This window comes from Mauremys mutica, chromosome 13 (assembly GCF_020497125.1).
Source record: "Mauremys mutica isolate MM-2020 ecotype Southern chromosome 13, ASM2049712v1, whole genome shotgun sequence".
Lineage (NCBI taxonomy): Eukaryota > Metazoa > Chordata > Testudines > Geoemydidae > Mauremys > Mauremys mutica.
The window spans coordinates 41,848,897-41,864,317 of NC_059084.1; the positions used below are offsets into that span (position 1 = coordinate 41,848,897).

General features: G+C 44.4%; 1 protein-coding gene across 1 annotated transcript; it reads left to right on the forward strand.

Annotated features, from left to right (window-relative positions):
• Window positions 1-11,148: 11,148 nt before the first annotated feature.
• LOC123347357 (olfactory receptor 14A16-like) lies at window positions 11,149-12,105 on the forward strand. Its single transcript, XM_044984770.1, has one exon. The coding sequence runs from the start codon at window positions 11,149-11,151 to the stop codon at window positions 12,103-12,105; it is 957 nt and encodes a 318-aa protein (XP_044840705.1).
• Window positions 12,106-15,421: the final 3,316 nt, after the last annotated feature.

Genomic DNA, 15,421 nt, shown 5'->3' on the forward strand with positions numbered 1-15,421 from the left:
ATCTCCACCCAGCCTCTAGATTACTGGGAAACTCCCTGACATGAAAGTCAATGCAGACTTGTCCATGGGAGAGAGGGTGCTCCCTGCCTCTCCCTCTACAGCAGCTGGGGCTGGTCCCACCAGGAGTCACTGCTCTGAGCAGGGCTGTTCCCTGGAGCCTGGGGAAAGAAGCACATTTAGTCCCGTAAATCTCTGCCAACTCTCAGGGCTGGGTTCAGACACTCTAGGGCCATGCATGGGGCTCTGCCCCCTTGACCCTGGCCCACATGGAATGACAGTCTGGCTATGCCAGTGCCATCGTCCCCCTTCTCCTTCCTAGAAGAGGCAGCAGGTGACTCATATTGCTAGCTCAGACTTTTTATTTTATTTAGCAGTAACACCAGGAACCTACAGGCCTGTATCCTGCAAAGAATTAGCTTAATCAGTTAGCATAAAGCTACCAAGACCTACACATTTTGACATAGATAAATGGCCTAGCAGTGATCCTGAATTGCTGGGGAACTGGGAAAAAATATGTTTAGGGTCTATCAGGTAACCACAGATAATATGAACTGATGCCAGGTTTTGGATATTCTAGGATAGGAACATCTTCAGATGTCTGACCACAAGAGTCCCATAGCAAAAAATGGATGTAAGTTGAGATCATTGATATACTAAATTATTATTAGGGTGAAGAAACATAAATAAGGAAGAGTGGGGACCCTCTACTGAATATGCATTAGGCATAGTGGTGTTGGCATAAAATATTATAACAATTGTATCCCAGCCTCTGTGCTGGGGAGAGGCAGAGATGTAGCCCTTCGGCGATACCAGGATTATGGCCAATGGCAATGATGATGAGGAAGTGATGGGGATGAGGAAGATAACTAACATTTCAGGTTGCTCTGTAAGGCATGGCGTGATTATATGGATGTCCAGATGTACATTCTGTATTGTCTCTATCTACCTTTCTGAATTGGTGTGTTTGGTGACTATTGTCACAACCCAATGACCCCATCCCTCAGGGGGTCCCCTGGGGAGGCAGATTAGCATTGTATGTTGCTAATGCTGTTGCAGGCACCACAAGGCAATTTGAGAAGGCTTAAAGGTATGAATGCGGAATGAAAGGTTTCTTTACAGGCGGTGAAAGGCTGGAGTGGGAGGAAAAGAGAAAGGAACAGGTTAAATTGATGTTCCAGCTAAACCCAAAGATAAGGAGCTGACTCCAGCTCAAGGCCATTGCACACTCTGCTACCTGCCAAGAAAGATGGGGAGAATCCACCCCCACCCTCAACCAGCTGTGAGAAAGGAGAGTTGCTGAACAAAATAGCAGGGTCCATGAAAAAAAAGTAAGACAACAAGGGAAAAAATAACCGTCTCACAGCCCTGAAGCCGGTGTGTTTTGAGAAAGCTGAGGAAGCTGCTCAAAGCTGGTTCGGACTTGTACAAAAACAAAGGGAACAAAGATCCCTAAACAAAATGCCTCCCCCCCCCCCAAAAAAAAAACCCGCAGGATTTAAAACCCTCCTGAGAGCTGAAGCAAGCTGGAGATCAACAGCGAACACTGGACAACCCATGCACAGGACAAGAACTCCTGTCCAACCCTCTTCTTCTTATGTTACACCCAGGCTTGGCCAGTGTGGGTGTGAGTATGAAAGTGGATTAGAGCTTGGGGCACTAACACTTTCTTCCTTCCTCTGAGTTACGTGGGGAACTCCCAGTACTCTCCACTGTTATCTTATTATTTTATCAATAAAGCTTTAAAACACAGTTACTTCTTGTGCTCCATCATCTCCTTCCCTAATAATCATGTAGCTTCTGCCTGATCACCTGATGCCTCAGGCAGATTGGTAACAGAAATCTGTCACACTATGAGAATTGAATTAATAAAATCCTTACAAATAGAGAAGGGTTTTCCTAAGTGTGAGTTTTTCAGCTGTGCACATCGGGGTTCTCAAATGAACACTAATTTCAATAATACTGCACCTGATCTTGGGACAAGACCCTTGAAAACCTTGGAATCTTAATTGAGAATTCTTAAGTAATCAATATAATGAATATACAATCCATAGATCAAGCAATATTTGTAGGAACGTTACACTTCTCAAGCACTAAGAGGGTTGGAAAACCGCCCCCGGATTTAGAGCGGCTGAAGTGGTTCCCACCCCCCCACACTTCCGGTGAGGAGACACACTGATAAAGCGCCGACCAGGTGCATACCACTGGAGTACGCAGGGCATAAAGCACCAATCAGGAGAGGGGGCGAGACGCTGGCTTGTGTTAGTACATGCGTATAATAGGATGATTTATGTAACCAATTATAATAAATAGACGTGGAAAGCCCCGTTCGGGGCACTCCACCGGAACAGACTGACTGACTTGGCTTCATTCATTGCTACAAATATTTCCCATTCCTTGGACGATAAGGAGGATAGAAAGCTGGCTAGATTGTCAGTCTCAATGGGTAGTGAGCAATGGATTGATGTCTAGTTGGCAGCCGGTATCAAGCAGAGTGCCCCAAGGGTCAATCCTGGGGCCAGTTTTGTTCAACATCTTTATTAATGATTTGGATAATGGGATTAATTGCACCTTCAGCAAGTTCTCAGATGACACTAAGCTGGGGGGAGAGGTAGATATGCTGGAGGGTAGGGATAGGGTACAGAGTGACCTAAACAAATTGGAGAACTGGGCCAAAAGAAATCTGGTGAGGTTCAACAAGGACAAGTGCAGAGTCCTGCACTGAGGATGGAAGAATCCCATGCACCTCTACAGGCTGGGGACTTACTGGCTAAGCAGCAGTTCTGCAGAAAAGGAGCTGGGGATTACAGTGGACAAGAAGCTGGATATGAGTCAGCATTGTGCCCTCATTGCCAAGAAGGCCAACGGCATATTGGGCTTCATTAGTAGGAGCATTGTCAGCAGATCAAAGGAAGTGATTATTCCCCTCTATTCGGCACTGGTGAGGCCACACATGGAGTATTGTGTCCAGTTTTTGTTCCCTCATTACAGAAGGGATGTGGACAAATTGGAGAGTCCAGTGGAGGGCAACAAAAAATGATTAGGGGGCTAGGGCACATGACTTATGAGGAGAGGCTCAGGGAACTGGGGTTATTTAGTCTGCAGAAGAGAAGAGTGAGGGGGAATTTGATAGCAGCCTTCAACTATCTGAAAGGGGTTTCCAAAGAGGATGGAGCTTGGCTGTTCTCAGTGATGGCAGATCACAGAACAAGAAGCAATGGTCTCAAGTTGCAGTGGGGGAGGTCTAGGTTGGATATTAGGAAAATCTATTTCACTAGGAGGGTGGTGAAGCACTAGAATGGGTTACCTAGGGAGGTGGTGAAATCTCCATCCTTAGAGGTTTTTAAGGCCCAGCTAGACAAAGGCTTGGCAGGGATGATTTAGTTGGTGATGGTCCTGCTTTGAGCAGGGGGTTGGACTAAATGACTTCCTGAGGTCTCTTCCAACCCTAATATTCTATGATTCTATGATCAGGCAGATGCCCACAGATAGGCAGGAGGCAGCAGTGATCCTCCCCAATCCTCACTTGCCCAACCAGATAGTATCAGCGTGGGTGAGGGAGTGTGGACAGTTGTGCTCTTCCCCTCCACCTACACACAGAGCCCCGTGCTGGGGTAGGGTTGGTGGGGTTCTCGAGAGCAGTGGGGCTGGGAGGTGAACACCCATGGAAAAGCCTGAGTCAGTTCCACTCTGTCAGAGCCATTGTCGCAGACTCTCTGCAGACCCAGGCAAATGATCCTGCACTGGCTGCACTTAGAGCAGCTCCCAGCACTGACTCCAGCTGTTCTGGGTGGTGCAGCATTTGGTACTGGGCCCAGTGAGACTCCAGGCATTAGACTCTGGTGATTCCTACATTTCTGTGGGAAACAGGCAAATTCTGTTTTGAACAAAATGCAACAAATATTTCACCCAGATCTATGAACATTCATTAAGGGCTTGAACCAAACTGAATAGTGGGGTGGGCCTAAATAACTGATTCCTTATGAAGTATTCAGCCATTCTCAGTGCTTATCCCTCAGGTTACAAGCAGGGAAACTGAGGCACAGAAAGTAGTGGCATAGCCAGGTTTAGCTCGCAAGAGCACCAGGTGTTTGGACCTTGTTTCTCCAGCCCCTGCTGCCTGGCTATACTTACATCACAGCAGCCTGGAGTGTTCCAGGCAGGCCAAGGCAGGTTGGCATCCCAGGTTTGCATACCTTAGCCACCTTTGCAAATCCCAGGCTTAGTATTTCTGAAAAGAAAGAAAAGCCTGGGAAGTTAACAAGCTAGAGACAGGGCCAGCTTTATACACGAGTTTATGCTCTTGAACATGGAGATGGTATCTATGTGGAATTCACAAAAGCACCTGAGCAGGTCAGGGGCTTATCTCTCATTGAATTTAGGAGCTTTTGTAAATCCCACTAGTCTCCTGTTTCCATCTTTAGTTGCCTAAATATCTTTGTAACTCTGCCTCATGGATAAAACAGAAGGTGGTCTGGAATCAGGGAACCCTGGGGCAGATCCTAGGGCCTGTGCTGGATAGGGGTCAGAAGAAAGGGGAACAGAGGTCCCTTTTGCCTTTGGGCTGCTGCTTCTGAGCTGTGCAGGGCTCCAGGGAGTGAATCTAGCAAGCCCTTGGGAAACAGAAATGGATAAATTGTCTTGTACAGCATGAGTCTCCTACTGTCAGTGACGATCAGACTCAGCTACACACGGCTCAACTGCAGAGAGCAACAGTGTTGAGTCTAGTTCTGTCAGGTCAGTCTCAGAGTGCGCAGGTGAAAGGATTCTTTGAAATCTCTCCCTCTGACATGTAGATAATACAGTGGTAAGGACAGTGACATAGATAGATAGATAGATAGCAGAATCTTGGAGCTGGAGGATCAAACACAAAGCAAGTTGGAGTAAAATCTGCAATGAACAGCACAGTAAGTTACTGTCTCAATTAAATATATTACGGAATTAACGTACTGACAAATTAAAAGAAAATACAGCTGGAACTCTTTAAAGTTTTTATTATCAATTTAATCAAATATCTAGAGCCAGCCAGAAAAAGAAATAAAGAAAACAAGAAGAAAAGTTTGATTTTGCAGCAGATACCCCAAATTAAATTTTTTTTAAGGATCTGGCAACAAAAAACTAAACCCGTGTCACTCAAAACTACTGAAAACTGAAATTTTAAGTTGAGAAAAAAAATAGAGGAGTGGGTTCAGTTTTTCAACAAAATATAACCCCCGCCACACACACACTCCCCTCTCCCCGAATATCAGTTACTTTCCCTATACATTGCTATTTGGTTGAGAAACCAATTTTCACATGATAGAATATTCAGATGGACAATTTCTGACTCTCTCAATTGGAAACCATGCTTTAAACAGGGGTGGGAAATGCTAATATTTTAAAGTAATATTGTAATTGCAAACCTAGTTATCCTACCACTGCTGTGTTTATGTCTATTTCAAAGGAATAGCTGCAGGAAAGTAAAAATTGAGTAACAAGCACAGCTGATAGTCCACAGAATGTGTTTTTTATGCACCAGCAACTCTAAACTCAGAGTCAGATTTCTTTGCATAGACAGCCTGTTACAATATTTTTAAATAGGAAAATTGGGTTCTCACCGAACATTTTCCAGGGATAGAATCTACTACATACAAGCTGCCACAGATGATGCTGGGAGTATCTACGTCATATTTCCCTGTGAAGAGGGAGTGTGCCTGTGTTGACATTTTCATATTTTAGCTTTGTGTCCTAGTTGTGAACCTGCTGTTTGTCACAAGAACAGAGGACATGAGACCAGAAGATACCTCTTGGGTCTTCAGGTCCAGTCCACAGCTTTCACTGGCAACCCCATTATATCCCCATCATAAATGTATCAAGCTCCATCCTGGCTTCCACACTAGTTAGGTTGTTCCACCCTACTGCTCTTATGGGGGAGGCTGCTCCAGAACTTCACTTCTCTCATGGCTACAAACCTTCTTCAGATTTCCAGCCTGAATTTACTCATGACCAGTTTATCTCCATTTTGTGTTGTGCCAACATGGTCCTGTAGCATCTTCTTCTTCCCCGGTGTTTATCCATTGTATTAAATGTAAAATGTATGCATCATTGTGGGCTGGGATTGTATGTAACTTCTCGAGGGGAGAGATTGGATATGACCACAGAAAAATGTTCCAGTGGGTTTTGAAGGACTTACTCCTACCAGAGCCCTTGGATGGAATGGCAGGGTGATGTCTGGTAAGTTTATTATCATGTGTGTAGATTATTTTATTTTTAAAACAGTTTCTCTGTAATGCTTTTACCTTAAGAATAAATCTGCTTGCTTCAAAAGGGCTCTGTGGTCTATACCTGAGAGCATTTACACTGTTTATAGTCTCTGTAGAAAAAACAAAGTGTGGCCGCAAACATGTTTAGACACTCTGGATTGCTGGGAATAACACAGTGTAAGCAGCAGGCCGTGCAGCTCAGAAAACCCCCGATAAGGAGGGAGTGGAGATGTTAGTCTCTGCCTCAGAGAGGTGAGAACCGAGCAGCCTATAGCTACAATGGGTGCTCTTTTTGGAACACTACAGGGAACTAAAGGAGGAGAAGAGAGTCAAGTCAGGTCCATGGGACCCCAGAGGAAGGAGATAAGGGTGTGGCTGGTTTGGAGATAGCAGGCAAACAGTTATGGGTATGATGCATGTAGCCTGAGTTAATATGGACACAAAAGAAGGTTATGCATGGTAAAGAGTGCTGAGAAATCCATGATACCCAGAAAAGGGTGGGAAAAGCCCAGATGTGTATGAAACAACCATTGGAGGCATCAACAGGGGAATTGACCTATATTGTTGTCATGAAGCTGTATTTGGGTATGGTCACCAGAATTGTTCATTGACTGACTGAATGTATGAAGTTCAAATGGACAAGTAGTAACAGCAGATGGTCTGTCTAGGAATGGGGAGCCAGAAAATCCCGGGGGGACCTGCTGCATACCCTTGCCCTGTTCTTTCTGGAAAGGGGAAAAATGTGAGGAATTGGGAGTTCTATCTGAATAATCCTGATTTGTGGAGTGTTCATCACTCAATGATCATCTAAATCCAAATAAAACACCTTGAGACAATAAATCATAGAATCATATAATATCAGGGTTGGTAGGGATCTCAGGGGTCATCTAATCCAACCTCCTGCTCAAAGCAGGACCAATCCCCAACTAAATCATCCAAGCTATGGCTTTGTGAAGCCTGACCTTAAAAACCTTTAAGGAAGGAGATTCCACCACCTCCCTAGGTAATCCATTCCAGTGCTTCACCACTCTCCTAGTGAAAAAGTTTTTCCTAATATCCAACCTAAACCTCCCCCACTGCAACTTGAGACCATTACTCCTTGTTCTGTCATCAGGTACCACTGAGAACAGTCTAGATCCATCCTCTTTGGAACCCCCTTTCAGGTAGTTGAAAGCAGCTATCAAATCCCCACTCATTCTTTTCTTCTGCAGACTAAACAATCCCAGTTCCCTCAGCCTCTCCTCATAAGTCATGTGCTCCTGCCCCCTAATCATTTTTATTGCCCTTCACTGGACTCTTTCCATTTTCTCTACATACTTCTTGTAGTGTGGGGCCCTAAACTGGACACACTACTCCAGATGAGGCCTCACAAATGCCGAAGAGAGGGGAACGATCACATCCCACGATCTCTTGGCAATGCCCCTACTTTTACAGCCCAAAATGCCGTTAGCCTTCTTGGCAACAAGGGTACATTGTTGACTCATATCCAGCTTCTCGTCCACTGTAACCTCTAGGTCCTTTTCTGCAGAACTGCTACCTTGCTCTCGGCTCCTACTCTGTAGCAGTGCATGGAATTCTTCCGTCCTAAGTACAGGACTCTGCACTTATCCTTGTTGAACCTAATCAGATTTCTTTTGCTCCACTCCTCTAATTTGTCTAGGTCCCTCTGTATGCTATCCCTACCCTCCAGCGTATCTAAGTTTAGTGTCATCTGCAGACTTGCTGAGAGTCCAATCAATGCCATCTTCCAGATCATTAATGAAGATATTAAACAAAACCCAGGACAGAGCCTTGAGGCACTCCGCTTGATACTGGCTGCCAACTAGACATGGAACCATTAATCACTACCCATTGAGCCTGACGATCTAGCCAGCTTTCTATCCACCTTATAGTCCATTCATCCAGCCCATACTTCTTTAACTTGCTTGCAAGAATACTGTGGGAGACCGTATCAAAAGCTTTGCTAAAGTCAAGGAATAACATATCCACTGCTTTCCCCTCATCCACAGACCCAGTTATCTCCTCATAGAAGGCAATTAGGTTAGTCAGGCATGACTTGCCCTTGGTGAATTCATGCTGACTGTTCCTGATCACTTTCATCTCCTCTAAGTGCTTCAGAATTGATTTCTTGAGGACCTGCTCCATGATTTTTCCAGGGACTGAGGTGAGACTGACTGGCCTGTAGCTACCCGGATCCTTCTTCTTCCTTTTTTTAAAGATGGGCACTACATTAGCCTTTTTCCAGTCATCTGGGACCTCCCACGATTGCCATGAGTTTTCAAAGATAATGGCCAATGGCTCTGCAATCACATCTGCCAACTCCTTTAGCACCCTCATATGCAGCGCATCCAGCCCCATGGGCTTGTACTCATCCAGGTTTTCTAAATAGTCCCGAACCACTTTTTTCTCCACCGAGGGCTGGTCACCTCCTCCCCATGTTGTGCTGCCCAGTGCAGCAGTCTAGTAGCCGACCTTGTTCGTGAAGGCAGAGGCAAAAAAGCATTGAGTAGATTAGCTTTTTCCACAAGCTCTGTTACTAGATTGCCTCCCTCATTCAGTAAGGGGTCCACACTTTCCTTGACCTGACAACATACCTGAATAAACCCTTCTTGTTACTCTTAACATCCCTTGCTAGCTGCAACTCCAAGTGTGATTTGGCCTTCTTTATTTCACTCCTGCAAGCCTGAGCAATATTTTTATACTCCTCCCTAGTCATTTGTCAATGGGTTTGCGCTAGCTGGGAGAAGGCATGTCCTCCTTTTGTCTTAAGGCAGGGGGGTTTGAGAGCAGTGGAAAATTACCAAAAAGCAGAACAAAAGCAGCAGGGGACCCCAGCAGGAGTCTCTAAACAGACTGACAAGGGAAAACTGGGGGAGAGAGCCATCTTGCACCGGAGTAAGATGAGGGAGGTTCGGGCAGGGTAAGCAGTGGTTGGTGGATATTGCCTGCCTCACAGAACACAGAGGGACCCCAAGGGAAGGGTGAGTTGATGAGGGACAGTGAGTTTAAGATGTTTATGTGATATGCTTAAATACAAAGAGTATAAAGTTGACAGACTGAAAAAATGTGTGTGTGTGTGTGTGTGTGTGTGTGTGTGTGTGTGTGTGTGTGTGTGTGCGCGTGTGTTATTGTTTCAAAAACTACTGCATGCCCCCAAGGGAGTGAAACTAGAAGCGTCACACCTTTGGGGTGGAGTTGTAGGAGAGAGGCGAGTTTGAGTACTGGGGAGTCTGGAAGGTAGGGATAGGATACAGAAGAACCTAGACAAATTAGAGGATTGTGCCAAAAGAAATCTGATGAGGTTCAACAAGGACAAGTGAGGAGTCCTGTACTTAGGACGGAAGACTCCCATGCACTGCTAGAGACTAGGAGCCGAGGAGAAAAGGACCTAGGGATTAAAGTGATGAGAAGCTGAATATGAGTCAATAGTGTGCCCTTGTTGCCAAGAAGGGCTAACGGCATTTTGGGCTGTATAAGTAGGACCATTGCCAGCAGATTGAGGGATGTGATCATTCCTCTCTATTCAACATTGGTGAGGCCTCATCTGGAGTACTGTGTCCAGTTTGGGGGCCCACACTACAAGAAGGGTGTAGAAAAATTGGAAAGAGTCCAGCAGAGGGCAACAAAAATGATTAGGAGGCTGGAGCACATGACTTATGAGGAGAGGCTAAGGGAACTGGGATTGTTTAGTCTGCAGAAGAGAAAAATGAGTGGGGATTTGATAGCTGCTTTCAACTACCTGAAAGAGGGTTTCAAAGAGGATAAATCTAGACTGTTCTCAATGGTGGGAGATGACAGAACAAGGAGTAATGGTCTCAAATTGCAGTGGGGGAGGTTTAGGTTGGATATTAGGAAAAAACTTTTTCACTAGGAGGGTGGTGAAGCACTGGAATGGGTTACCTAGGGAGGTGGTGGAATCTCCTTCCTTAAAGGTTTTTAAGGTCAGGCTTGACAAAGCCGTAGCTTGGATGATTTAGTTGGGGATTGGTCCTGCTTTGAGCAGGGGGTTGGACTAGATGGCCCCTGAGATCCCTTCCAACCCTGATATTCTATGATTCTATAACTCCCTTCAGGCTCCAAAAGCTTAACACAACCCATGGGTTTACAGAACACAGAGGCTTGTATTGCCCTCAGAGCTATTCCAGTGGGTGTCCAGGAATAGGGGCTTGCTCTGATCTGTGACACCCCTGATATATTCATGGAAAGCGATCATTTCCCCTCTCAGCCCACACTTTGTGTAACTCATTTAGTATCCTCTCATGAAATGTCTCTCCATTGTCTCAGTAGGACAGCCATAATTCTGAGGATGGATGGGTTTGGTTTGTAATTAGTTCCATATTTACACTGCAATTTGTGAAGCCACTTCTTGAACCAGATTGTCTAAAGATGAAAATGGATGCCACTCCATTGACTGTAAGGGATCTATAGGCATTTATACTTGTGTGATCTTCTTCTCATGTGCTTTTCATAAACAAGATGTTTTTTCCTCAGAACCATGAACAAGCGATGGCACCTTCCATCGCCACAGTGAGGTTCTCCTACCCTCTGTTTGTCAGAGGGTGGTGATGGACGGCAGGAGAGAGATCACTTGATCATTACATGTTAGGTTCACTCCCTCTGGGGCACCTGGTATTGGCCATTGTCGGGAAACAGGATACTGGGCTGGATGGACCTTTGGTCTGACCCAGTATGGCTGTTCTTATGTTCCTCTGTATAGGTCTCCCCAAGGAGTCAGCAAATGAGCAGGTACTCCATGTATTCGTGTCATTAGAGCTACTCTAATGATTGGTGTGATAATGTGCCTGACGACTAGCGTGGTTGTCAGAGGTGAGGAAGCAGGAGTGCTTTAGCCTCACCATTGCCCTTGTCCTTCTCTCCACAGGCAGCACATGATGAATTGAGTAGGAAAATGTCCAATCACACCACCGTGACTGAGTTCCTTCTCTTGGGATTCTCTGAGGTTCGAGAGCTGCAGATTTTACACTTTGTGGTGTTTCTAGGGATTTACTTGATGGCCCTGACAGGAAATCTCCTTGTTATCACAGTAGTACCCCTTGACCACCACCTTCACACCCCCTTGTACTTCTTCCTGATGAATTTGTCCATCCTAGACATCGGATCCATCTCTGTCACTGTCCCCAAGTCCATGGCCAATTCCCTATTGAACACCAGATCTATTTCTTATGCTGGATGTGTCACCCAAGTCTTTCTCTTCTTCTTCTTCACTTCGGCAGACTTTGCCCTACTCACTGTTATGGCATATGACCGATATGTGGCCATCTGCAAACCGCTGCACTATGAGACTGTAATGAACAGGGGAGCTTGTGTCCAAATGGCAGCCAGTGCCTGGATCAGTGGTCTTCTCAATTCTGCTTTGCACACTGGGAACACATTTGCAATATCATTCTGTAAAGGTAACATGGTGGATCAATTTTTCTGTGAAATCCCCCAGCTCCTCAAAATTGCCTGCTCTGACTCATATCTCAGTGAAGTTGGGGTTATTACCTTTAATGCACTTTTAGGGTTAAGCCTTTTTGTTTTAATAGTAGTGTCTTATGCTCAGATTTTCACCACAGTGCTGAGAATCCCTTCTGAGCAGGGCCGGCATAAAGCCTTCTCCACATGCTTTCCTCACCTCATTGTGGTCTCCTTGTTACTTTGCACTGGCACCTTTGCCTACCTGAAACCCACCTCCAGTTCTCCATCAGGTCTGGATCTTGTGGTGGGTGTTCTCTACACTGTGGTGCCTTCCATGATGAACCCGATCATCTACAGCATGAGGAATAATGAGATCAAAGCTTCCCTGAAGAAACTGACTGAGGGGAGGTTATTCATCAAAAATAAAATGTCCATCTGTCTCTCATGACCATGGTTTAATTCTGTTTCCTAATTAATCTAATCAATGGGTGAAAATGTTGTGTATATGAGAACATGGTGCGTAATCTGTTTATGCAAAATGCTTTTTTTACGGTGGTAAAAAAAACAACAAAACAAGCAAACAAAAAACAGACTAACACCACTGAAGTTAATCAGTTCCTTTAGGATGGAAAGGCTTTCTGGAAGAACAAGGTTTTGACACATGTCCTAAAGACAACACACTTTACACAACGCACTGTCAACCTGTGGAACTCTTTGCCAGAGGATGTTGTGAAGACCAAGACCATAACAGGGTTCAAAAAAGAACTAGATAAATTCATGGAGGATAGGTCCATCAATGGCTATTAGCCAGGATGGGCAGGGATAGTGTTCCTAGCCTCTGTTTGCCAGAAGCTGGGAATGAGCGACAGGTGTTGGATCACTTGAGGATTACCTGTTCTGTTCATTCCCCTTGGGGCACATGGCATTGGCCACTGTAGGAAGACAGGATACTGGGCTAGATGGACCTTTGGTCTGACCCAGTATGGCCGCTCTTATGTTCTTATATTTAGGATTCCACAAGTATAAGTAAAATCAAAATCTATATGTGTGTTTTTCTAGAGTTTTATACTGCCACCCATCGTCACTCTACCTGAGCACTTTCCACACAAAATCAATAGCATGAGGAAGTCCCTAGTGGACTTTATGGACCATCTTCTTCTTCTCCTTTTCGGAGTTAAAAAGCTCTGTTTGGGGATAGAGATTTTGGGCATTTTATAGTTTAGCTCATCTAATTGTGTTTGTTTTTAGCAATGGATTGATTGATTTGTCTCATTGTTCCAGACGTTTAGTTTTCTGGGGGTAGATACACTTGGGGAATAGGAATGATTAGTTACATGCAGTAGTCAATGTTTTGTTCTTTCCTGGTCTACCCATATGTCATCTCTTTAATGGGGTTTTCTGAGGGAGAAGATTCGTTCTCCACAATGACACAGGGGGGCAGAAGAGTTTCTGTGGGTATCCAAGTCCCTGAACTAATGTTGAGATTATTATGTTAATGCATCTTTATTGTGTTAATTATGGTTAATAAGGGTTCCTGGAGCCTTGAATATGCATCCTTTTATTATTTTGTACCTAAAGACATACATCAATACCATGACATTTTTCCTAGGATGGAAAGGCTTTCTGGAAGAGCAAGGTTTTGACATGTGTCCTTAAGGGCAGGTCTGCACTAAGGGTGGGGGTCGAACTAGGGTACGCAAGTTCAGCTACGTGAATAGCCGCGGGATCGAAGTCCGCGGCTCCAAGGTCGACTCCGCCACCGCCGTTTGCAGTGGTGCAGTACCGGAGTCGACCGGAGTGCGCGGGGAGTTCGAACTATCGCGTCTAGATTAGACGCGATAGTTCGAACTCCGAGAAGTCGATCTCACCGCATCGACCCGGCAGGTAAGTGTATACTAGCCCAAAGACAAGCTGATTTTGGAAAATGAGGTCAAAATTTGATCCTATTTTTGTTGCTGGGATTTAACCTTTCCCTTTGAAGGGATCCAGGTTTGGCAAATGGTTAATACACACAAGGATCCAAATATGGCTAAAGGTACCCTGGATAAGACGAGTGGAAGGTTTGTAAGTGTTTGACTTCCAGCTCAGCTGGACCTATGCAGAGTTGTTCCATTGACATCCATGCTTAACACTGATGAGTTTCTGCCCAAAGACTCTGGGATAAACTCAGTAGTGACATAATCACTGGGGTAAGTTATTTGTGAGGGGTCATTTTATTATAACCTTTGTGTAAATGGAGAAGTACCGTCATATACACTGGCCTGGCATTCCATGTAGATGTAGTCAAATGCAGACAGAATACAATGATTAGATAGACAGAGAGTATGTCTTCATGGCAAAGAAAAACCCGGGTCTCAGAGTCCAGGTTTACAGATTTGGGCTTGCACTAGGATGTTGGTGTCTGAGCACATTTCAAGTGAGTGGGAAAATATTTTACAGCTGCTATCTGAGTTTCTATGCATTCCAAATGCAAAATGTAAGACTTTAGTCCCATGCTGAATGATGTGGCTGATGTGGGTGATGGAAGGAACAACAGGGCACATGATAGTAATATTTGTGTATTAAGAGTGGGGTATTCAAAGAGATCTAATGGAGTTAGGTACATAACATTGGGTAGTCAATGGGAGTTGAGCACCTAATTTCCTTACGTTGTTCTGAAAATCCTAGTCATAGTTCACATCCTGGTGCAAGAGTACATGGTATAGTTCCAGATTCTGCCACAAATCCCCTTGATCCCTTTCCTAATGCCTCTCACTGGAAATCTTTGGATTTCTTCCTGGATAAATTTGGCCCATTCTGTTGATCTGGTTTCTACTCTCTCCTCTGCTAAAATTCTTTGAGGGGTGGGGTCAACAAACATATGAACAATGGTTATCCAGTGTACCTGGCCTTTCAGAAAACCTTTGAAAATGTCCTTCATCAAAGGCTCCTATTCAAAATAAGCAGTCATAGCATAAGAGAGAAAGCCCTCTCATGAATCAGTAATTGATTAAAAGACAGAAAACAAAGGGAAGGAATAAATGGTCAGTTCTAGGAATGGAAAGAGGTAAATAGTGGTGTCCCCCAGCGATCTGTTTTGAGACCAGTGCTGTTCAACTTACTCATAAATGATCTGGAAAAATTGGATAAACAAAGTGGTGGCAAAATTTGAAGATGATACAAAATTACTCAAGATAGTGAAGCTCAAAGCAGATTGTGAAATTTACAAAGGGATCTCACAAAACTGGGTGACTGGGCAACAAAATGGCAAATGAAATTAAATGTTAATAAATGCAAAGTAATGCACATTGGACATAAACCCAAATATGCATCCAAAATGATGGGGTTTAAATTAGGTTTTACCACTCAAGAAAGAGACCTTGGAGTCATGAATAGTTCTCTGAAAACATCTCGATGTGCAGGTGCAGTCGAAAAATCCAAAGAGAATTTTAGGAACGATTAGGAAAGGGAGAGAAGACAGAAAATAAGACAGAAAATATCATAATGCCACTATATAAATCCATGGTATACCCACACCTTGAAAACTGTGCAGTTCTGTCACCTTCATCTCAAAAAAGATGTAGAAGAATTGGAAACGGTACAGAGAAGGGCAACAAAAATATTAAGGGAATGGAACAGCTTCTATATACGGATAGATTAAAAAGACTGGGAGTTTTTTTCTTGGACAAGAGATGACTAAATGGGATATGATAGACGTCTATAAAATTGTGACATGTGTGGTGTGGTCAAAATCTTGCTCTTGCCCTCCACATAACACAAGAATC

Coding starts and splice junctions, on each gene's coding strand:
- LOC123347357 (XM_044984770.1), top strand. CDS start 11,149: ATGTCCAATCACACCACCGTGACTGAGTTCCTTCTCTTGGGATTCTCT.